At 45.5% G+C, this 25,217-nt stretch overlaps 1 protein-coding gene across 2 annotated transcripts in view; it reads left to right on the forward strand.

The window, feature by feature from the left end:
- ccdc85ca (coiled-coil domain containing 85C, a) overlaps positions 1-25,217 on the forward strand; it is a 64,919-nt gene that overhangs the window by 28,181 nt on the left and 11,521 nt on the right. The window contains exons 2-3 of one of the 2 annotated variants that reach the window (XM_035743359.2): positions 12,606-12,685; positions 14,948-15,055. In XM_035743359.2, the coding sequence (XP_035599252.1) occupies positions 12,606-12,685; positions 14,948-15,055 (188 nt within the window). The remainder of the gene's footprint in view (positions 1-12,605; positions 12,686-14,947; positions 15,056-25,217) is intronic. The other variant, XM_035743360.2, reaches the window with a different exon arrangement.

Raw genomic sequence — 25,217 nt, forward strand, 5'->3', positions numbered from 1 at the left:
ACAATGCCTTTGGTTGCTTGGCAATGAAAGAAAGTTGAAAAAAAACGAGAACTCATATGAGGAAGTCTTCATAAAGAATGATTGCCTCCACGTTTTTAAGGTGGGATTTTGGCTATAGACTACTTTGAAGCCAAACTCTACCCTAATATGAAGTAAAACATCCAGGTGTCAAACAATTAAGGAACAGGGAAAATACAGTGATGCTGCTCATGATAGGGCTTTTTGGTAGTTGATAAAGCTTTCCCAAAACCTACTATATGAATGTTAACGAGCCACAAAGTAGCCTATGCCTACCTCTCAGAATGGCATCATGAGTATTTGCGTCAATTCAGTGGCCGTTTCGTTTGCAAACTCCATCTCATGTGCAACAGAAACACTGCTAACCAAACAGTGCTAGGTGCCTGCACACTTTAATTAAAGGGTAACTACACTCAAAAATGGAATAATCTTAGATTTTCCCCGGACCTCGAAAGTGGCCTCTTGATGTGTTTCAAGCATTGTTATGGACTTAGAACATACAATTTTGTTGTTTTTCTGTGACTTTGAGAGCAAAAACCTGGAAAAATTGGGACAAATCTGAAACCTGGGAATTTCTGAATCAGTTGACAGCCTCATTTATCTGTTTCAATAGAGTACCACGGTGTGAGTCATAATACCCATAAAACCTAGAGGTCAAACAGGGAAATGGTTCCAATCATTTTCCCACCATTCATTTTAGAAACACTTAAAATAAGGGCTGTGTTTCGTGTAGGCTTATCCTGGCGTGGAATTTTGATAACCATGTAAATCTCTCTAGGACAAGGTAACTTTTATCAATATATTCACCTGTCTTTACTCCCCAAAAATGAAATGCTAATTAGCTGCTAATGTGGCTATCATAAAGAACCACCAAATGCCATGTTGATCTGGACGAGACTGCCTCATCGAAGAAAAGGTAAGAATCTCTGGAGCAACTATTTAATGTTAGCTAAATGTAGTAATGAATAAATAGTTCTACATTTCTTTAAATTGACAATTATGTGAACTGTCTTGTGCAAGTTTTAAATTGACCTACCTGTTAGCAAAGGTATCAGCTAGAGATGACGTGCAGGAGCTTGCAGGGATGAGCATTTTTTAATCTGAGGGTAAATAGAGACAAATATATTGTTAAAGTCATCTTGTCCGAGGTAAATTTACATGGTTATCATGCCAGGGTAAGCCTACACGAAACACAGTCCTTATTTTAAGTGTTTCTAAAATCCCCCATGGGAAAAATGTATGGTGGAAAAATTATTGGAACCATTTCCCCGTTTGACCGCTAGGTTTTATGGGTATTATGACAACTCCACTGTGGGACTCTATAGTAGAACTTCTATTAGCCTACTTGCTACTTGCACAATACAGCTTGGGTTGTCCTGACTGTGAAAAACCAATATGGGATTTTTTTTAGGTCAGTCAGAGTGCATATCACTGTTTCTCATAGAATTCTTCACACAGGGTAAAATTAGATTATACCCACTTCTCTAGGCACCACGACACCACTGTACACACCGAGGGGAACGCAGAATGGGATCACATTCAAATCACCATGTATCCAACGAGTACTATGTACTGTACGTGCACAGGGGACAACCAGGAAGAGGTTTTATTCACACGGCTCTTTTATTCACAGTACAGCAGGATGCCTGTGCGGATATGGTGCAATGTGCAAGAAACCACATCCCTTTAATCCGCACAGGCATCCTGCTGTACTGTATGCCTATGATTGAATCAGTGGAGGCTGGTGGGAGGAGCTATAGGAGGACAGGCTCATTGTAATGGCTGGACCTTTTAACACATATGGAAACCACATGTTTGACTCCGTTCCGTTAATTCCAATCCAGCCATTACAATGAGCCTGTCCTCCTATAGCTCCTCCCACCAGCCTCCACTGGTTTGAATACTGCCTACAAAGTGTGCATGTAGCCTAAACACTGATGGAATTGTGTGCTTTTGAAAACAACTTATTCAATGCTAGATGAGTCCTCCCTCATTTAAGAGCTTTAATAAAGACACATACCGATCAGGGATAGGCCTATTTTGTAGTGATGTATTCGGATATTGTTGGATTAGTGGGTTACTGAAGCCTGATGAATAACACAGGGGATTTACACCTGACCTGTTATGGGCAGGTATGTACACAATAACGCAGAGAGAAAGAGAAAGAGAACGGGAGAAAGAGAGAGACTTAGGTAGCATAAAGGTGTGCAACATGAACCAGGCACTGATCTCTTTATTATATTGTTATATAGGGGGAGAGAGGAATGAGCTTGCTTGACCAGACACCGCAGACAGGCAGAAAGACAATATGTTGTAGCCAAGTGGGTTGTCAGGGCATCGCTCAATGTTTTATTTTCCCTTACTGTACCCTACTGTACCTTACTGTACCCTACTGTACCTTACTGTACCCTACTCTACCTTACTGTACCCTACTGTACCCTACTGTACCTTACTGTACCCTACTCTACCTTACTGTACCCTACTGTACCCTACTGTACCTTACTGTACCCTACTGTACCTTACTGTACCTTACTGTACCCTACTGTACCTTACTGTACCCTACTGTACCTTACTGTACCTTACTGTACCCTACTGTACCCTACTGTACCTTACTGTACCCTACTGTACCCTACTGTACCTTACTGTACCCTACTGTACCCTACTCTACCTTACTGTACCCTACTGTACCCTACTGTACCTTACTGTACCCTACCGTACCTCACTGTACCTTACAGTACCCTACTGTACCCTACTGTACCTTACTGTACCCTACTGTACCCTACTGTGCCCTACTGAATCTCCCTGATTCTTTTGACACTTTTTGACCTGAATCTATTGTGGTTGTGTGTGAGTGTGTGTATTAACTGTATGTCTGTGATGCCAACTATGCCCTTGATCGGAGCACATCAGCGCCATGGCCTGGTTTATACAATACCCTCTGCTCCTCTCCACAGTGTGTGGGTTTATAACACACACACACACACACACACACACACACACACACACACACACACACACACACACACACACACACACACACACACACACACACACACACACACACACACACACACACACACACACACAATAGAGAGATGGTTGATAGTGGCACTGACCTGACCAGGGAGGTTAGTTTTAGATTTGAACTAGCTAAATGTACTCCCACGTTCAAATTATTTTAACACCGATCAAACACTGTTCTAAAAGATCTTACTACCTCTCTGATAATAAGATTCTATTCCTGAAGCGAGTGAACTGAACAGTTACCGTTATGACTTGAGCGATCCGGTGATGTCATTAAATTGTGATGTAGGTAAGCAAACATCCTGTAGCTGGAGTTGTATGGTTGGAATTTGCATGTTCCCTGAAGCAGCATCTTCAGATAACATCTAGGTTACATCTAGGTTACATCTAGGTACACACACACACACACACACACACACACACACACACACACACACACACACACACACACACACACACACACACACACACACACACACACACACACACACACACACACACACAGGAGCACTTGTCTCTCATGGAAATCTATTCAAATAGCAGATTAGAAGTTGTTGTCCGGGTCTAGTGGTGCATTATGAAAAACAGGGAGAGAAGGGGTGATAGATTATGGTGTCAGGTTGTTGGATGTCTTCCACCTTCCACGTGGTGTTGGTGGGTGTGTAATTGTGTGTGTCTTTGAGTGAAGAGGGTATGAGAGTAGAGACAAGGAGAGAAAGGTCCTAGCTCTGTGTGTGTGTGTGTGCGTGTGTGTGTGTGTGTGTGTGTGTGTGTGTGTGTGTGTGTGTGTGTGTGTGTGTGTGTGTGTGTGTGTGTGTGTGTGTGTGTGTGTGTGTGTGTGTGTGTGTGTGTGTGCTCTAAACTCAGTACTGTGCATCATTACTTGGCTCTCTGCAGCTCAAACAGAGATTGATAGTGACAGCAGCGCCTCTGTGAATGGACAGATGCACAAGGGCACGTCTCCCCCTATCTCCTTCCTTCTAACTCTCTCCATCTTTCTACCCCTCGCTCCCTCTTTCCTTTACCACTCCTCCTCCTTCCCTGTGGTTCTCAGTGCGGTCGAGCAGTGTAGAGAGGAAGTGTTTGTTGACACTGCTGTCCCCAAGGGGCCTGTCATGTAAGCAGACTCTCCATCACCTCAACCACCTCCATCCACAGCTTGTGGGACTAACGTTGTATAGACTAACCAAACAACATGGGAATTCTCCCCCACACAATCTACCAACCTTTTCCCCTTTCTCTACCTCTCTCCATTCTCTCCTCTCTACTCTTCTCCATCCATCCCTAAAACCCAGATTCCCTCTTTTTCTTTCTTTCTTTCTTTCTTTCTTTCTTTCTTTCTTTCTTTCTTTCTTTCTTTCTTTCTTTCTTTCTTTCTGTGCTTGTGCTCCTCTCTCTTGTCCAGAGGCGATCGGCAGCACATACAGTATTCTCCTCTTTGCATTCTGTATACACTGTCTCCTATAAAATGTCCCTCCTGAGTGTATTCAGACTGCACCTTTGCACCTCTGTCTCCAGCTTCTACCTTGTCTAGTTCTGGGGCAGCGCAGACGGTACGGCCCATCCATAAGAGTTAGCAGGAAGTGGACAGCTGCTGACGGACTGTAATTGTAGGATGCCCTCCTCTCCTCTCCTCTCCTCTCCTCTCCTCTCCTCCCTCTCCTCTCCTCTCCTCTCCTCTCCTCTCCTCTCCTCTCCTCTCCTCCTCTCCTCTCCTCTCCTCTCCTCTCCTCTCCTCTCTACTTTGTCCTTCGGTCAGCACTGACTGTGTCTGCGTGTGTGTTAGAGAGTTGGTGTGTGTCTGTGTGTGTCTGTGTGTGTGTTAGAGAGTCGGTGTGTGTATGTCAAATCAAATCAATTTTTATTTGTCACATACACATGGTTAGCAGATGTTAATGCGAGTGTAGCGAAATGCTTGTGCTTCTAGTTCCGACAATGCAGTAATAACCAACAAGTAATCTAACTAACAATTCCAAAACTACTGTCTTATACACACAAGTGTAAGGGGATAAAGAATATGTACATAAAGATATATGAATGAGTGATGGTACAGAGCGGCATAGGCAAGATACAGTAGATGGTTTCGAGTACAGTATATACATATGAGATGTGTATGTAAACAAAGCAGCATAGTTAAAGTGGCTAGTGATACATGTATTACATAAAGATGCAGTAGATGATATATAGAATACAGTATATACGTATACATATGACATGAATAATGTAGGGTATGTAAACATTATATTAGGTAGCATTGTTTAAAGTGGCTAGTGATATATTTGACATCATTTCCCATCAATTCCCATTATTAAAGTGGCTGGAGTTGAGTCAGTGTGTTGGCAGCAGCCACTCAATGTTCGTGGTGGCTGTTTAACAGTCTGATGGCCTTGAGATAGAAGCTGTTTTCCAGTCTCTCGGTCCCAGCTTTGATGCACCTGTACTGACCTCGCCTTCTGGATGATAGCGGGGTGAACAGGCAGTGGCTCGGGTGGATGTTGTCCTTGATGATCTTTATGGCCTTCCTGTAACATCGGGTGGTGTAGGTGTCCTGGAGGGCAGGTAGTTTGCCCCCGGTGATGCGTTGTGCAGACCTCACTACCCTCTGGAGAGCCTTACGGTTGTGGGCGGAGCAGTTGCCGTACCAGGCGGTGATACAGCCCGCCAGGATGCTCTCGATTGTGCATCTGTAGAAGTTTGTGAGTGCTTTTGGTGACAAGCCAAATTTCTTCAGCCTCCTGAGGTTGAAGAGGCGCTGCTGCGCCTTCTTCACGATGCTGTCTGTGTGGGTGGACCAATTCCGTTTGTCTGTGATGTGTATGCCGAGGAACTTAAAACTTGCTACCCTCTCCACTACTGTTCCATCGATGTGGATAGGGGGGTGTTCCCTGCGTGTATGTGTATCGTATAATCAGAATTGTCTGTGTCTGTATCCCGAGGCAGGCTGTGTCCTCCAGAGTAGAAGCTGCTCAGTCATTCATTTGACTCACAGGCCCTGGTACGGCACACAGTTACTGTTTAAGAAGTTGTTCTATAATGCTGCTTATGTAACTGGGTGTGGCTGTGTGTTTGACCTTATCAGCCCTGCAAGGTTCACATGTAGTTTTATGTCTCTCTGTTATGGCTGTCATTCCAGGTCAGGTCCCACCACTCTCTGTAATGAGCCCTCAGGGAACGTGTGAATGTGTGAGTGTGTGTGTGTGTGTGTGTAGGTGTGTGTGGTGTGAGGGCCAAATGAGCTATGGTGACAGAACTGTGGAAGGGTAAATCCTCAGGACATATACTGTATCTATCTATCTGGGTCTTTAGGGTTCAACGTTCAGATCCTTACAGAAATGGAACGGCTCGCTTAGCCTCGCAAGCAATGCAGGCGTCTGTCTGTCTGTCTGTCTCGCTCTGTCCCCCTCTCAAACCTAGATGTATTTACATGATGCAGACAGCTCTATGCTACTGATATATTGTCGTTTGTTACAGTTCCATTTCACACTCCGTAATTCGGTGTAATTCAGTAGGCTTTGTCTGCAGCTTTGGTCAGCAAAGTTTTTCTGTTACTGTATCCCTGCTATCCAGCCTGGTTTGCTGAGTCAACACTCCGGGCTTTTCCATTATGCCCTGGTTGTATTTGTGGGTGTAGCGTTTAACTATTTCAATCTCCTTTGAGCATATTTGTCCAACGTAGAGAGCTATTTACCAAGCATACAGAATCTGCCTGTATGTCATCGTCAGTTGTCTTCTTTTCAACTCTGCTTCATCTCTCCTGTGTATGGCTTGTGTGAGGCTGCAACTCAGTCATCAGAACCGTATGGGCCTCTTAGAGTCAGACCAGATCAGGTTACTATAGAGACCCCGGCCAGGTCATGTTACTATAGCGACCCTGTGAACAGACGGAGAGTGGAGCAGAGGGGTGCGGAACAATACTGCACTGTTTGCCTGCCCCACTGGCCCCTGTGTGTGTCCGTGTGTCCGTGTGTGTGTCCATGTGTGTGTTTTCCCTTCTCCCACTAGCCTCTCTAACTCCACCTACTAAGTAATTGAAATCATTCCTTGGTCTGCCTCGCAGCTACCTTGCAGCTGTGTGTGTGTGTGTGTGTGTGTGTGTGTGTGTGTGTGTGTGTGTGTGTGTGTGTGTGTGTGTGTGTGTGTGTGTGTGTGTGTGTGTGTGTGTGTGTGTGTGTGTGTGTGTGTGTGTGTGTGTGTGTGTGTGTGTGTGTGAGAGAGAGAGAGTGTGTTTCCAGGGTCAGGCCCCTGATCTCCCTCCCCCTCACTGTAATTGAAATCATTCCTTAGTGAGTCCCAATCAGGGAGCTCAAAGCCTTCTTTATTGTGCTGCTCTAAGGGGAGCGCTCTGAAGATAGAGTAGGGGTGTACAGTAACCCTATGTTATAGTCTCATTAATTGTGTGTGTGTATGTGCGTATGCGTGCATGCGGTTGTGTGTGTGTCCAGAGGTAGAGTAGGACTGTGTTTTTACTAGTGTTTTTATAATGGAAGGAGTAGTGGGGGAGGCGAGGCGAGCTAATTTGATTGTAATTGATTCCATAACTGGAGGTCTGCCTGTAAGGTTTAGTCACTGGTTACCCCCCCCGGCCTCATATTCATTAACTATATACTCATGAAGCATTCTTTCCGTCTCAACTAGTCTGTGGAGACTTCACCTCACAAAGTTGACTTTCTACAGGTCATAGACGCCTGGACATTACCAGCGTGCATAGATCTGGGAACAGACAGCATTACAGGCTTGTGTGTCTGCACGTGCCATCGTGAAATCAAGAGAATAGTAAGATCGCAGGTTTATCCCTTGTGACTGAAAACAGGGTCAGTTGGCAACGGTGTGTTTTATCTGTCAACGTCCTCATGCTTTTTTCCTGCACTGTCCATGCTCCTTCTAAACCTCTCTGTGTGTGTGTGTGTGTGTGTGTGTGTGTGTGTGTGTGTGTGTGTGTGTGTGTGTGTGTGTGTGTGTGTGTGTGTGTGTGTGTGTGTGTGTGTGTGTGTGTGTGTGTGTGTGTGTGTGTGTGTGTGTGGTACACTCACTCAGTAAAGATATTCCCTGGGTAATCCTCTTCACGTCCCATCTCTCCCATGAAAATTAATTTCTGCTATTCTCTCCTTCTCTCCTGCTGTAATCCCTAGTCTGGTAATGGCTGAGGTATTTATGTATAGCTGAGAGGATACAGCTCTGTCACAGGTTATACAATACAACCGTGTGGGAGAATAAGAGTAATGGGATTAAAGATGCCAGCGGGGAGAATATGACCGTCCATTGTGAGGATGCATCATGGCTACATTGTATGAGTCTCGCTGATTGTCTATGCAATACTGTGACGTGTGATCGACGCCTGGCGCTTCTATCACAATAGAACCAGAACGATTGAATGGCCTTGGTTCTAGATTGGAACGGAACTCAGGAATCTATTCTTCTGGACAAAAGTAGTGCACGTACGTAGGGAATACGGGCGCTGTTTGGGATGCACATTTCAGGACTACCATCTAGGCCTTAGGCCCTTTTGCCGGACAGCCTGTCTGCCTGTCTGGTGGAGTAATCGGCTTGGGAGCCGGCTGCAGGGGACAGGACAGGTCAGCTGACCACTGTGGGTAGATTAGAGTGGTCACAAGGAAGGCAAAGAGGCTTACTGTAGCCACAGGAGCCTTGCCTGCCTTCTCCCTCTCTTTCTCTCTCTCTCTGTTTCTCTCTGTGATTCTTTCTCTCTCTCTGTTTCTCTCTCTCTCTCTCTAACCTCTGTCTCACGTTCTCTTTGTTTCCTTCCCAGTGTTTCTCTCTCATTCTCTCACTGCCTGTGCCTGTCCCAGTTTTCCCCTTTCACTCTCTGTGTTTCTCCTTGTCTGCCTTTTCATCTAACTGTCTGTCTCTCAGCTATTTATCTGCCTCTCTCTACCTCCCTTACCTCCCTGCCCCTCTCTCCCTCGCTCTTCCTCCTTCCCTGCCCCTCTCTCCCTTGCGCTCTCTCCATCCTGTGGTTTTTACTATGAAAACACCATTGCGTCATTCACTGGCGGATGAGTCAAGTTAATCACTACTGTATCTGTCTGTCTGTGCCTCTGGTCCTTACAGCTGAGACAGAGACAAACAGCCAGTCTCATGGCCAGTAATGACTGAGCTCTGTCATTGGTTTTATGTATCATATACTGACACCTGGTGGTGGAGGAGACACAAGTTGCCACAATCAGACGCTGTGTTTTCTTTTTTCACTGCCTACACACAATACCATATAATGTCAAAGTGGAACTTCTTAGAAATTAACTGGACAAAAATATAAACGCAACATGTAAAGTGCTGGTCCCATGTTTCATGAGCTGAAATAAAAGATCCCATACATTTACCATACGCACAAAGAGCTTATTTCCCTCAAATTTTGTGCATGCATTTGTTTACATCCCTGTTAGTGAGCATTTCTCCTTTGCCAAGATAATCCATCAACCTGACTTCTTTAAGAAGCTGATTAAACAGCATGATCATTACACAGGTGCACCTTGTGCTGAGTACAAAAAATGTGCAGCGTACAATTGGCATGCTGACTGCAGGAATGTCCAGCAGAGAATGTAATGTTCATTTCTCTACCATAAGCCGCCTCCAACATTGTTTTAGAGAATTTGACAGTACGTCCAACCGTCCTCACAAACGCAGACCCCGTATAACCACACCAGCCCAGGACCTCCACACCTGGCTTCTTCACCTGCAGGATGGTCTGAGACCAGACACCCGGATAGCTGACGAAACTGAGGAGTATTTCTGTCTGTAATAAATCAATTTTGTGTGGAAATCCAGTGGGTGGGCCTCGCTCCCAAGTGGGTGGGCCTGTTCCCTCCCAGGCCCATCCATGGCTGCACCCCTGACCAGTCATGTGAAATCCATAGATTAGGGCCTAATTTATATTGACTGATTTTCTTATATGATCTGTAACTCAGTAAAATCATTGAAATTGTTGCATGTTGCATTTATATTTTTGTTCAGTATAATGAACAATTTAAGTTGAGTCAATAAGTATTCAACCCCTTTGTTATGGCAAGCCTAAATAAGTTCAGAATTAAAAATGTGCTTAACAAGTCACATAAGTTGCATGGACTCACTCTGTGTGCAATAATAGTGTTTAACATGATTTTTGAATGACTACCTCTTCTCTGTACCCCACACATACAATTATTTGTAAGGTCCCTCAGTCGAGCAGTGAATTTTAAACACAGATTCAACCACAAAGACCAGGGAGGTTTTCCAATGCCTCACAAAGAAGGGCACCTATTGGCAGATGGGTAAAAATAGACATTGAATATCCCCTTGAGCATGGTGAAGTTATTAATTACACTGAATGCTGTACCAAAACGCCCAGTCACTACAAAGATACAGGTTTCCTTCTTAACTCAGTTGCTGGAGAGGAAAGAAACCGCTCAGGGATTTCACCATGACAGCAATGGTTTAATGGCTCTAATAGAACAAAACTGAGGATGGATCAACAACATTTTTGTTACTCAACAATACTAACCTAATTGAATGAAAAGAAGGAAGCCTGTACAGAATAAAACATATTCCAAAACATGTATCCTGTTTGCAACAAGGCACTAAAGTAATACAGCAAAAAAATGTGGCAAAGCATGAACTTTTTGTCCTGAATACATAGTGTTTTGGACAAATCCAAAGCAACACATTACTGGGTACCACTCTTCATATTTTCAGGCATATTGATGGCTGCATCATGTTGTGGGTATGCTTGTAATCGTTAAGGACGGTGGAGTTTCAGGATAAAAAAAGAAACGGAATGGAGCTAAGCACAGGCAAAATCCTACATGAAAACCTGGTTCACTCTGCTTTCCACCAGACACTGGGAGATGAATTCACCTTTCAGCAGGACAATCACCTAAAACACAAATCTTCACTGGAGTTGCTTACCAAGAAGACGGTTAATGTTGGCCTGGTTACAGGTTTGACTTAAATCTACTTGAAAAGCTATGACAAGACCTGAAAATGGTTGACTTGCAATAATCAACAACAAACTTGACAGAGCTTGAAGAATTTTGAAAATAATAATGGACAAATGTTGCACAATCCAGGTGTGGAAAACTTTTAGAGCTGTAATCACTACTAACGGTGCTTCTACTAATGATTGACTCAGGGGTGTGAATACTTATGTAAATGAGATATTTCGGAATACTTTCTGAAGGCACTGGGGTGCCATTTATGGACGCAACCCCTATCCAGCAAAACGCTTAAAATGGGTTGTTGCGATTTACTAGTCATAAACTCAGTGGTTAGAGGGTAGAGGAGATCAACTCTAGCTCGTGTCACAGCCCTCACATCTGTACGTCTACCAGCTGCACCATTAGACACCTTGGCATTGGTTCCACTGTCTAGCCCTCCATATATCTGTCTCTCTCTCTCTCTCTCTCTCTCTCTCTCTCTCTCTCTCTCTCTCTCTCTCTCTCTCTCTCTCTCTCTCTCTCTCTCTCTCTCTCTCTCTCTCTCTCTGTCTGTTATCCATCATTCTTCCCCCCTCTTTCCCCCTGTCTCATTCCTTCAGAGGGAGTTATGGAGGAACAGAGAAGAGAAGGATAGAGTAGAGAATGATCCCTTCTCGCTAAGTTTCAGTCATCAGTCATCACTATGGTCAACACCCACCCGTCCACCCACACACACACACACACACACACACACACACACACACACACACACACACACACACACACACACACACACACACACACACACACACACACACACACACACACACACACACCCCCCTATGCTGCCCCCCCCCTCTTATTAGGGAAACTACTGAGATGGATGACAGAGCAGTGTGTGTGTGTGTGTGTGTGTGTGTGTGTGTGTGTGTGTGTGTGTGTGTGTGTGTGTGTGTGTGTGTGTGTGTGTGTGTGTGTGTGTGTGTGTGTGAGCGTACATGTAGGGGGCCTAACAACTGCTGCCATTGCAGATTGTCTCCATTTAAATCATAAAAACCACAAGGTTTTCGTGCCACCAAAATAATCCCAGTGCTTTAGCTGATGGATTGGATTGAAATCTCTGTAAAGGAGCTGTGCAGTCCAGTATTGATTGTTGGGAATCGGCGGTTTACAGGAAATGAAAGAGCCATTTTAGGATTACTGGAGTTTTAGGCACAACATAATCCCCATGGGAGAGTCAACAATAGAGCACTGGACTAGTGGAGGGTTAAGGCTGAGTGGACTGCTGAGCATCACACAAACATGCCAATCAGAGGGACCCAGAGCCCACCAGACAACACATTAAACACAGGCCAATGGATATTTACAAGACACTGGAGTGAAACTGTGGGCCCGCATGTGTTTTGGTCTAATAAACGATGTATGGGTTAGTGAGAGAAGTAGGAATGTGTCAAGGTTTCAGACATGTGGTTCAGATTTGACACTGGGTATGTGCCAAATGGCACCCTATTCCCTATATATATATATATATATATACACCGTATATGGAGCCTGTTCAAAAGTAGTGCACTAACAGTATATTGGGAAGAGGGTGCTCTTTGGGACACTGACTGCCATTCTTGTACATGATGTTTTCTCTTCCTCTTTTTCTCCCAGATCCATCTTCAAACTACATGAGACAACTGGAGACCAAGGTCAGCATCCTAGAGGATGACAACAAGCAGCTGCTATCACAGGTAAAACACTGCTGCTGTTTTATTACCATGGGGAAAACGATCACCCCTCCGTTGATATTCTTCTCTCTCTTCGCCCTCTATCTCTCTTTTACTTTCTCCTCCTCTCACTTTCTCAAACCCAAGCTCTCTCGTGGGAGAGACAGAGGAAGCAGCAGAGACACGGGTGTATTTTTCAACGTATAAATAGAGAACGTGAGAGATGAAAGAGAGCGAATAGCGAAAGCTAAATATTGCAGAGTTATCGAGTACACAGGGGAGATGGGGAGGAGAGAGAGAGCTTCTACCTGCTGGGATGATAGGGTTAATTTAATAATTCAGTATCACAGGGAAAGTGGTCTTCAATAATGGATTGGGTTAAAACAATGGGAGGGCAGGAGAAATCACACATGGACTGAATGTTTCATGGCTTCTCATTGTCATTCTGTCTGCCGTCTGATTTCACACGAAAGGAATCGGTGAAGAGCAACAACACACACACAGACAAACCGATTCTCAGTATCTCTACCCTCTACTGGGAGATCCTAGAACACACACACACACACACACACACACACACACACACACACACACACACACACACACACACACACACACACACACACACACACACACACACACACACACACACACACACACACACACACACACACACACACACACACACACACACACACACACACGAATGGACACCTACACACTAGAGTAGAAGGGAGTGCAGAGTTAGTGCAGAGTTTTACTAACATTGTAACAATCAGAGAGAGCATCATTATGGCATCAGCTAGAAGTGTAGGCTGTGTCCCAAAATGCCACCCAGTTGGCCCTGGCCAATAGTGCACTTACTGTAATAGGGAATAGGGGTGTCATTTGGGATTCAGTTATGAGTGTCCTGTTGATGTAGATATATCCCCATATATACAGCTCTGTGATTACAACAGCCTTCTCTATGGGGACGGTACTGTAATCCCACTGAGCCAATCCCAAATGAGCTGTAAGCACACGACACCAATCAGAACAGAGCGAGAGACTGAGCGAGAAGGTCCATGTCGTGACACAAACACACTTCAGAAAAGGGGATTACACAGGGCATTTGTGCTGCTCCAACGGCCCCAAAGACGACGCGCTTACCGCTCTGTGTGTTGGGGCTGACAACATGTTGATCTCTCATTCTGCACTCCACACAAAGAGAACATAGAACACTGAAAAAGAACACAAAATCCATCCCTCAGGGTAGCGGGTAGCACAGACCAGTCAGGGAGTCTAACCATAAGGAGTGTGTGTGTGTGTGTGTGTGTGTGTGTGTGTGTGTGTGTGTGTGTGTGTGTGTGTGTGTGTGTGTGTGTGTGTGTGTGTGTGTGTGTGTGTGTGTGTGTGTGTGTGTGTGTGTGTGTGTGTGTGTGTGTGTGTGTGTGTGCGCGTGCGTGCGCGTGTGTTTTTTTTCCCGACCTGAACTGAAGGGTTGCTGTTAGCGTCAGATAAATGCAAAATAACACTGAACAGATACCGACATATGTCTGAATCAAATGAAACATTCTATGCCTGGTTTGCTTTCCTTACGTGGCCCAGAGGGTAAAACAGGCCGTGTGGAATCTAGATCAACTAAACTTTCTTTTAAGTGCATCTCAAATCCCAACACATTTCAAATGAAAACAATACAATTAAAGAAGTCAACGCAAACCAGAAGCAATGAACGTGTAAAAGGAAAACTAAGGATGTCTTCAAAGAGTAAAATCACCGGTTAAAAGACACACCGTTTAGAGTGAGCTCATCATAGTGACCTCACACACGTACATAGAAAGAGGCCACACCGCTCCAAAGTCTGCTATACAGTTTTATCTCCAAGGGTATTTATTTGATTTGATTTATCCACTAAAACCTGTCTTGTCTCTGTTGTATTACCTTATCCAATGAGACAGACACAGATATGTGACATATGTAAAGGCAGGAGGGAATGTTCATTGACTTTTTGGTCCCATCTAATGTCACAGTGACCTGAGGCAGAGGGATTGCGCCATTTACTGTATGCCAGACAGGAGGATTCAAAACACATGCTGGCCACTTTCACTGATATACAGGGTATAAATGAACTGAACTGGCTGAACAACTGCTGCTGCAAGGTTGTGCTTCTATCTCCAGAGGAGATCCAGAGGAGATCGGCAACACATATTCTGTTCTTTGCCTTCTGTGTGCACTTTTCCTCTAAATGTTCTCTCTCTCTCTCTCTCTCTCTCTCTCTCTCTCTCTCTCTCTCTCTCTGTATCTCAGCAGGCTAACAGTGGTGATCTGAACAGTCTGAGGAAGGGTCTGTCTCTCTACCACTCTGAGTCTCAGCTCTCCTCTCTCACGCAGTACCAGCAGGACGCCGTGCAGAATGTACGTATAGTTTGCTAAACCACTCCTGGTGTGTGTGTGTGTGTATATGTGCAGGGATCTAGAGTGCGACCAATTTGGTCGCATATGCAACAAAATATTCTGCTGGCGACCTGCAGTTTTAGTTTGGGATCACCTGTGCAGCTAGAAAAATGTGTAATGGAGTCCTCTCTCTCCCTCCACGACTGCTTGCTTCCAGTTCCTGGGCCACACACACCAAGTCCCGCCCGCTGTCACTCAAGCAGGCAGCACACAGTTCCTCCACTCTGTTTATTCTCTCAGCATGCACATACACGGTATGACCAAAAGTATGTGGACACCTGCTTGTCGAACTTCTCATTCCAAAATCATGGGCATTGGTCCCCCCTTTGCCGCCACAACAGCCTCCACTCTTCTGGGAAGGCTTTCCGCTAGATGTTGAAACATTGCTGCAGGGACTTGCTTCCATTCAGCCTCAAGAGCATTAGTGAGGTCAGGTACTGATTTTTCGATGGGGCTGATGTCAGGGCTCTGTGCAGGCCAGTCAAGTTCTTCCACACCGATCTCAACAAACTATTTCTATATGGACCTCGCTTTGTGCATGAGGGCATTGTCATGCTGAAACAGGAAAGGGCCTTACCCAAACTGTTGCCACAAAGTTGTAAGCACAGAATTGTCTAGAATGTCATTGTATGCTGTAGCTTTAAGATTTCCCTTCACTGGAACTAAGGGGCCTAGCCCGAACCATGAAAAACAGCCTCAGACCATTATTCATCCTCCACCAAACTTTACAGTTGGTACTATGCATTCGGGCAGGTAGCGTTCTTCTGGCATCAGCCAAACCCAGTTTTGTCCATCGGACTGCCAGATGGTAAAGTCTGATTCATCACTCCAGAGAACACATTTCCACTGCTCCAGAGTCCAATGGCGGCGAGCTTTATATCACTCCAGCCGGCGCTTGCCATTGCGCATGGTAATCTTAGGCCGCCCCATGGGTCTCCCGGTCGCGGCCGCCTGTGACAGAGCCTGGACAAGAACCAGGATCTCACAGCTAGCACTGTGATGCAGTGCGATGCAGTGCCTTAGAACACTGCGCCAGCCCTGGAGATTTTATACACCTGTCAGCAATGGGTGTGGCTGGAATAGCCGAATCCATTCATTTCAAGGGGTGTCCACATACTTTTGTTTATATAGTGTATCTTCTTCCTAAACAAGAACGACGCTGCTTTCCACATTGCTTCTAAATATGAATCCAGTCATTTTTCTTTATCATACTATTCGTTTGTGTATCTTGATCTCTGCAAAATGTTAGTTAGTCTAAGGAAGCTGGCATGTTTCAAACATTATGCTAATGCTATTCGCTAACTAGCTAAATGCTGGTGGTGTCGATCAGCACGTTGTTTGTGCAACTTACTACAATTTGTGCCTAAATGTAACATCTGTTCAAACGTCACGAGGGTCCCCTGGGAAACACTCATCAACACTTTTGTTCCTACCCTGTCATAACTCCTACCTACAAACAACACCAACCATAGAATTAGAATAATCAATCCAACAGTTCACCAAAGTGTTTTTATCTGTTTTGCAAGACAAATCGCAATATGTGGTTGAAAAATCACAATTCTATTTTTTGCCAATACTGTGCAGCCCTACTAACTTTATCTATATATGCAAACACTTGGGTGGTTGAGGGGCAGCTCTCAGAGCTGTGGGGGGGATCTTGGATGGTTGGTAGCCTGGCGGTTGGGAGCTTGGGCCGGTGGTTGATGAGTCACTGGTTCGGGTCCCCGTTTTGACTTGGTGGGAGATCTGTCGACATGCACTTGAGCGGATTGCTTGACCCTGGTTGCTCCTGTGGGTCGCTCTGGATGGGAGTCTGTTTGATGACTGAATGTAAGGTAAATGTTGAGTGGGTTCACTGCAGGTAAATAGAAAAATAACAATTAAAAAAACACACAAAGGAAAGGAAATGTGATGTATTTTTCACGAGATGTGCTTCAAAAGTAATTAGGATTCATATAGGCCCGTTGTAGGATGTCCAGGGCTGGCTCAAGGCATAAGAGGTGTCCAGGGCTGGCTCAAGGCGTAAGAGATGTCCAGGGCTGGCTCAAGTCATAAGAGATGTCCAGGGCTGGCTCAAGGCATAAGAGATGTCCAGGGCTGGCTCAAGGCGTAAGAGATGTCCAGAGCTGGCTCAAGGCATAAGAGATGTCCAGGGCTAATTAGGATTCATATAGGCCTGTTATCTGAATCAATGACAAAATATTTCTGGTGCTCTTAGATTTTATGTGGTGCTCCTAACTTTTTTAAGTTTAGAGCACCAGTGCTACCAATGGACATTTTTTCTCTCCAGAAATGAGCTGGTCTGTGGCTGACCTCAGTACCACTTCACAGACCTGCTTTCACACACTTCACTTCCAAACCCTCTCCAGCACCTCCACATTTAAAGGTGTATCATCACACTTTGCAGTATCGAATGTCAGCCTCCAGTAATATGCACCTTCACTCCAGCCCCGCCTCTTCCATTTTCCACCCTGAGTCTAAGAGTTAAGAGACAATAACCTCAGGTCTTTCATATAAACACAAACTCAGACTTAACCCAATAACCCTGAGTACTAAAAGTAGACATTACAACAACAATACCTCATGTTAACCCTACCTTCCAACCCCCTCACACTGTTTACCTGTCTTTGATTCTCTAACCCAGCCTTGAGCTGGAGACTGAATCTGGAGTCTTCTCTCTCTCTCTCTCTCTCTCTCTCTCTCTCTGTCTCTCTCTCTCTCTGTCTCTCTCTCTTTTATACCCCCCTAGTTTTCACCACCCCTCTCTGTCTCAAATCCAGTCTTTCTTCCATTCCACTCAAGCTCTCTCTTTTCCCTTATTGCCACCTACCTCTCTCTTGTCTCCATCTCTCTCTCTCTCTCTCTCTACCACAGCCCTGAGACTTCACCTGTCTCTCTATTGGGTCCGTGTTTAACCAGAGGACATCACCCCCCTCCTCCCCCACCTGGCCCTGCTCTTGACAGTGGAGAGAAGCATTTCAGGTTTAAAGCAATTTTTATGCAGTTGTAGACATTTTGCCACAGGGCGTAGGGAAAATGTCTCAATGTTATTTTAAAAAATCATGAAATTCTGCTAATTTTTCCATGGGGAAGATATGTATATTTTTAAAGCTAACTTACTGTAATTCTACCCATTTTGCCATGGGGTGAAGATAATTGCTGATGCACAACCAAATTTCAACTTTGCACCTTGTCTATTATATTATTCTAACTTTCAACAGGAAGTTGGGACCCCACATTTTTTTAAATAAAACCTAGCAGCCTGGATATCTAAGCCACTGGTCGCTTTATACCTGAAGCCAGCTCTGGACATCTCTTATGCCCGAAGCCAGCCCTGGACATCTCTTATGCCTTGAGCCAGCCCTGGACATCTCTTATGCCTGACGCCAGCCCTGGACATATCTTATGCCTTGAGCCAGCCCTGGACATCTCTTATGCCTTGAGCCAGCCCTGGACATCTCTTATGCCTTGAGCCAGCCCTGGACATATCTTATGCCTTGAGCAAGCCCTGGACATCTCTTATGCCTTGAGCCAGCCCTGGACATGTCTTATGCCTGAGGCCAGCCCTGGACATATCTTATGCCTTGAGCCAGCCCTGGACATCTCTTATGCCTTGAGCCAGCCCTGGACATATCTTATGACTTGAGCCAGCCCTGGACATCTCTTATGCCTTGAGCCAGCCCTGGACATCTCTTCGGCCTTGAGCCAGCCCTGGACATATCTTATGCCTTGAGCCAGCCCTGGACATCTCTTATGCCTGAAGCCAGCCCTGGACATCTCTTATACCTGAAGCCAGCACTGGACATCTCTTATGCCTTGAGCCAGCCCTGGACATCTCTTATGCCTGAAGCCAGCCCTGGACATCTCTTATGACTTGAGCCAGCCCTGGACATCTCTTAAGACTTGAGCCAGCCCTGGACATCTCTTATGACTTGAGCCAGCCCTGGACACCTCTTATGCCTGAAGCCAGCCCTGGACATCACTTAAGCCTTGAGCCAGCCCTGGACATCTCTTATGACTTGAGCCAGCCCTGGACATATCTTATGACTTGAGCCAGCCCTGTACATCTCTTATGCCTTGAGCCAGCCCTGGACATCTCTTCGGCCTTGAGCCAGCCCTGGACATATCTTATGCCTTGAGCCAGTCCTGGACATCTCTTATGCCTGAAGCCAGCCCTGGACATCTCTTATGCCTTGAGCCAGCCCTGGACATCTCTTATGCCTGAATTCAGCCCTGGATATCTCTTATGACTTGAGCCAGCCCTGGACATCTCTTAAGACTTGAGCCAGCCCTGGACATCTCTTATGACTTGAGCCAGCCCTGGACACCTCTTATGCCTGAAGCCAGCCCTGGACATATCTTATGCCTTGAGCCAGCCCTGGACATCTCTTATGCCTTGAGCCAGCCCTGGACATCTCTTATGCCTTGAGCCAGCCCTGGACATCTCTTATGACTTGAGCCAGCCCTGGACATCCCTTGTGCCTTGAGCCAGCCCTGGACACCTCTTATGCCTGAAGCCAGCCCTGGACATATCTTATGCCTTGAGCCAGCCCTGGACATCTCTTATGCCTTGAGCCAGCCCTGGACATCTCTTATGCCTTGAGCCAGCCCTGGACATCTCTTATGACTTGAGCCAGCCCTGGACATCTCTTAAGACTTGAGCCAGCCCTGGACATCTCTTATGACTGAATTCAGCCCTGGATATCTCTTATGACTTGAGCCAGCCCTGGACATCTCTTCGGCCTTGAGCCAGCCCTGGACATATCTTATGCCTTGAGCCAGTCCTGGACATCTCTTATGCCTTGAGCCAGCCCTGGACATCTCTTATGCCTTGAGCCAGCCCTGGACATCTCTTATGACTTGAGCCAGCCCTGGACATCTCTTAAGACTTGAGCCAGCCCTGGACATCTCTTATGACTGAATTCAGCCCTGGATATCTCTTATGACTTGAGCCAGCCCTGGACATCTCTTCGGCCTTGAGCCAGCCCTGGACATATCTTATGCCTTGAGCCAGTCCTGGACATCTCTTATGCCTGAAGCCAGCCCTGGACATCTCTTATGCCTTGAGCCAGCCCTGGACATCTCTTATGCCTGAATTCAGCCCTGGATATCTCTTATGACTTGAGCCAGCCCTGGACATCTCTTAAGACTTGAGCCAGCCCTGGACATCTCTTATGACTTGAGCCAGCCCTGGACACCTCTTATGCCTGAAGCCAGCCCTGGACATATCTTATGCCTTGAGCCAGCCCTGGACATCTCTTATGCCTTGAGCCAACCCTGGACATCTCTTATGCCTTGAGCCAGCCCTGGACATCCCTTATGCCTTGAGCCAGCCCTGGACATCTCTTACGCCTTGAGCCAGCCCTGGACACATCTTATGCCTTGAGCTAGCCCTGGACATCTCTTATGCCTTGAGCCAGCCCTGGACATCTCTTATGCCTTGAGCCAGCCCTGGACATCTCTTACGCCTTGAGCCAGCCCTGGACACATCTTATGCCTTGAGCTAGCCCTGGACATCTCTTATGCCTTGAGCCAGCCCTGGACATCTCTTACGCCTTGAGCCAGCCCTGGACACATCTTATGCCTTGAGCTAGCCCTGGACATCTCTTATGCCTTGAGCCAGCCCTGGACATCCCTTTGAGACCACTAATTAAATTAGCATCACTCCTTTCAGAAGGGTAAATACTCCCTCTGTTCTTTCCCTCTCTTTTATCCTGAAATGTTCATCCCCCTTTCCAGCGCTCACCTTGGCATGGAGAGGAGAACAGGGGGAGGGAGAGGAGAAGAGGGTAGGGAGAGTGCATATGAGATTGGGAAGGAGAGGAGAGATGTGAGGAAGGATGGAAAGGAGACTAAAGGAGAGAGGTGGGGAGAGAGATTATAGAGAGAGAATAAGGAGAGAGATGAGAAGAAAAAGAAGAGTCTTGTTTTGCTAATCAGTATTCTGATTGGTCGTGATAAAAGACATCTAGAGTCGTCATGGTAACCACTAACCACTCAGGTACTCTTCATCCACAGGAAGGAGAAAACAATTAAGAGTGTGTGGCATGAGCTACAGCCTGCGTGTGTGTGTTTGTGTGTGTGTGTTTGTGTGTGTGTGTTCTGGAGTGAGAGACATACATACTCTAGACCCCTGTCCTGATTAGCATGACTTTGAACTCTCACTTCAAACACACAGGTGATGCCTTGAATAATGCAACATCTCTCTCTCTCTCCCTCTCTCTCTCTCTCTCTCTGTATCTCTGTCTCTCTCTCTCTCTCTCTCTCTCTCTCTCTCTCTCTCTCTCTCTCTGTATCTCTGTCTCTCTCTCTCTCTCTCTCTCTCTCTCTCTCTCTGTATCTCTGTCTCTCTGTCTCTCTCTCTCTCTCTCTCTCTCTCTCTCTCTCTGTATCTCTGTCTCTCTCTCTCTCTCTCTCTCTCTCTCTCTCTCCCTCTCTCTCTCTCTCTGTATCTCTCTCTCTCTCTCTCTCTCTCTCTCTCTCTCTCTCTCTCTCTCTCTCTCTCTCTCTCTCTCTCTCTCTCTCTCTCTGTCTCTGTCTCTGTCTCTCTCTCTCTCTCTCTCTCTCTGTAACTCTGTATCTCTCTCTCTCTCTCTCTCTCTCTCTCTCTCTCTCTCTCTCTCTCTCTCTCTCTCTCTCTCTTTATCTCTCTTTCTCTCTCTCTGTATCTCTGTCTCTCTGTCTCTCTCTCTCTCTCTCTCTCTCTCTCTCTCTCTCTCTCTCTCTCTCTGTATCTCTGTATCTCTGTCTCTCTCTCTCTCTCTCTCTCTCTCTCTCTCTCTCTCTCTCTCTCTCTCTCTCTCTCTCTCTCTCTCTCTCTCTCTCTCTCTCTCTCTCTCTCTCTCTCTCTCTCTCTCTCTGTCTCTCTCTCTCTCTCTCTCTCTCTCTCTCTCTCTCTCTCTCTCTCTCTCTCTCTCTGTATCTCTCTCTCTCTCTCTCTCTCTCTCTCTCTCTCTCTCTCTCTCTCTCTCTGTCTCTCTCTCTCTCTCTCTCTCTCTCTCTCTCTCTCTCTCTGTATCTCTGTCTCTCTCTCTCTCTCTCTCTCTCTCTCTCTCTCTCTCCTCTCTCTCTCTCTCTCTCTCTCTCTCTCTCTGTATCTCTGTCTCTCTCTCTCTCTCTCTCTCTCTCTCTCTCTCTCTCTCTCTCTCTCTCTCTCTCTCTCTCTCTCTCTCTCTCTCTCTCTCTCTCTCTCTCTCTCTCTCTCTCTCTCTCTCTCTCTCTGTATCTCTGTCTCTCTCTCCCTCTCTCTCTCTCTCTCTCTCCCTATCTCTCTCTCTCTCTCTCTCTCTCTCTCTCTCTCTCTCTCTCTCTCTCTCTCTCTCTCTCTCTCTCTCTCTCTCTCTCTCTCTCTCTCTCCTCTCTCTCTCTCTCTCTCTCTCTCCCTCTCTCTCTGTATCTCTGTCTCTCTCTCTCTCCCTCTCTCTCTGTATCTATGTCTCCCTCTCTCTCTCTCTCTCTCTCTCTCTCTCTCTCTCTCTCTCTCTCTCTCTCTCTCTCTCTCTCTCTCTCTCTCTCTCTCTCTCTATCTCTGTCTCTCTCTCTCTCTCTCTCTCTCTCTCTCTCTCTCTCTCTCTCTCTCTCTCTCTCTCTCTCTCTCTCTCTCTCTCTCTCTCTCTCTCTCTCTCTCTCTCTCTCTCTCTCTCTCTCTCTCTCTCTCTCTCTCTCTCTCTCTCTCTCTCTCTCTCTCTCTCTCTCTCTCTCTCTCTCTCTCTCTCTCTCTCTCTCTCTCTCTCTCTCTCTCATTTAACCAGGTAAGTTGACTGAAAACACATTTTAACAGAATAGTAACAGAATAGTTACAGGGTGGAGGAGAGGGGATGACTGAGCCAATTGGAAGCTGGGGATGATTAGGTGGCCATGATGGAATGATGGCCTGATTGGAAATGTTGCCAGAACACTGGTGTTACAGTTTTTCTCAATTGCTAAAACACAATTTCTGAAACCTTGCTCCATTTCCTGAAAACATTAAACACAAAGCCTCATCTTCAAGCACTATTTACATAACCTCTGACTCCTCTTGCAAAATGAAACATTCGCCTGTGTTCAAAATCAAACACTGCTCTCAAATCATAAACAAAGTGATCAAAATGATATACACTCTCAAGCAGTCAGTAAACAATACACCGAAAAAAAGAAAACACATTGTTCAAAACATACAATTCTCAGGGAGAACTACATTTTTAATCTTAAGAAATATTCATATTTTTCCGTCATTGTCTTTTGATGAACGAAAACATGTTCTATCATAGTAGCTCAAAATTGATCAGAAATTACTACTCTGCTTTGCTATTTGCAATTCAATTTTTTGTTCTTCCTCCTCTTTGTACCCCTATTTTTACAGTACTGTACCCTGCATCTCACAAACTTGTCCTTTGTCTCTGTGATACTGTAATTCGTGTTCTTTGTTGATATGAACCTGCAACCAGTCAAAATCTATTGAGCAGTCAGTACTGTTAATAAATGGAAAGCACCATGTTCAGGGCCATACAATTTGACCATTGTACAGTATACAGCCTACAATGCACTGTACTACAGTATCCATTCTCAGACTTTCTCCTTCCCAACTTCAACAACCTGTTTGCTCTCTGAACTGGCTTATATTGGTTGTGTCGCATCATTTGAAACAGGTTAAATCAATTTTGAGTGGTTGTGTTCAATCAATGACATATGTTCTCTATTTGTATTTGATTGTTGCCACTTGTGTTTACCAGTATGGATGACAAGTGCATTAGAGTGCCGAATGTGTTTTGAGAATGAGAATGTGTTTAGAGTTTTGCTGAAAAGTCTAAGTGAGATCTGCAAATTGTGTTTTACCATGTGAAATGGTTTAAGGTATTTTGACAACAGACTGCATAATTAGCTAAATGAGTCCAGGCAACATAACTTTATTCAGCCAATAGGGTTTAGTGTTTTAGCAATTGAGAAAAACTGCAACATCTCTGCAGTGTGGTATGCTGCTGGCTCTCTCTCTCTCTCATGTCACACACCCAATGACATGGCCTGATATACACTTTTTATGGTGGGTGGATTTTTGTTGTTGTGATCCCCATCAGCTGCTAACAAGGCAGCAGCTACTCTTCCTGGAGTCCAAACACATTAAGGCCCATGCATCACACAAAAAACCCAAATAAAACAGTACATCATATACCATTGCACCAACACATATATCTACAATACAAAATGCATAATAGCATCATACGGTGATGTTACAATGTGCGTGTATGTAGAGTGAGTGTGCTAGCGTGTGTGTGCGTATGCGTGAGTGTGTGCCTGGATGTGTGTGTCTCTTCACAGTCCGCGTTGTACCATAACGTGTCGTTTTATCATTTAAAAAAAATCTGATTTAACTGCTGGCATGAGATACTTGATGTGGAATAGAGTTCCATGTAGCCATGGCTCTGTGTTGTACTGACCATTTCCCAGAGTCTGTTCCGGACTTGAGGACTGTGAAGAGACCCCTGGTGGCATGTCTTGTGGATTATGCATGGGTGTCTGAGCTGTGTGCTAGTCGTTTGAACAGACAGCTCAGTGCTTTCAGAATGCCAATACCTCTCACAAAGACAAGCAGTGATGCAATCAATCTCTCCTCTACTTTGAGCCAGGAGTGGTTAACATGCATCTTATTGATGTTAGCTCTCAGAGTACATTTAAGGGCCAGCCGTGCTGCTTTATTGCCTATGTCTCTCTTTGTGGCCCTTGACCATATGACTGGGCAGTGGTCCAAGTGCGATAAAACTAGGGCCTGTAGGACTTGTTTTGTTGATAGCAATGTGAAGAAAGCAGAGCAGCTTTTTATTACAGACAGACTTCTCCCCATCTTAGCTACCGTTGTGTCAATATGTTTTGACCAGGACAGTTTATAATCCAGGGTTACACCAAGCAGTTTAGTCACCTCAACTTGTTCAATTTCCACAATATTCATTACAAGATTTAGTTGAGGTGTAGGGTTTAGTGAATAGTTTGTCCCAAATACAATGCTTTTAGTTCTTGAAATATTTAGGCCTAGCTTATTACTTGCCACCCATTCTAAAACTGACTTCAGCTCTTTGTTAAGTGTTGCAGTGATTTCACTTGCTGTGGGTAGCTGACGTGTATAATGTGGAGTCATCAGTTTACATAGACA

Source organism: Oncorhynchus keta, chromosome 29 (assembly GCF_023373465.1).
Source record: "Oncorhynchus keta strain PuntledgeMale-10-30-2019 chromosome 29, Oket_V2, whole genome shotgun sequence".
Lineage (NCBI taxonomy): Eukaryota > Metazoa > Chordata > Actinopteri > Salmoniformes > Salmonidae > Oncorhynchus > Oncorhynchus keta.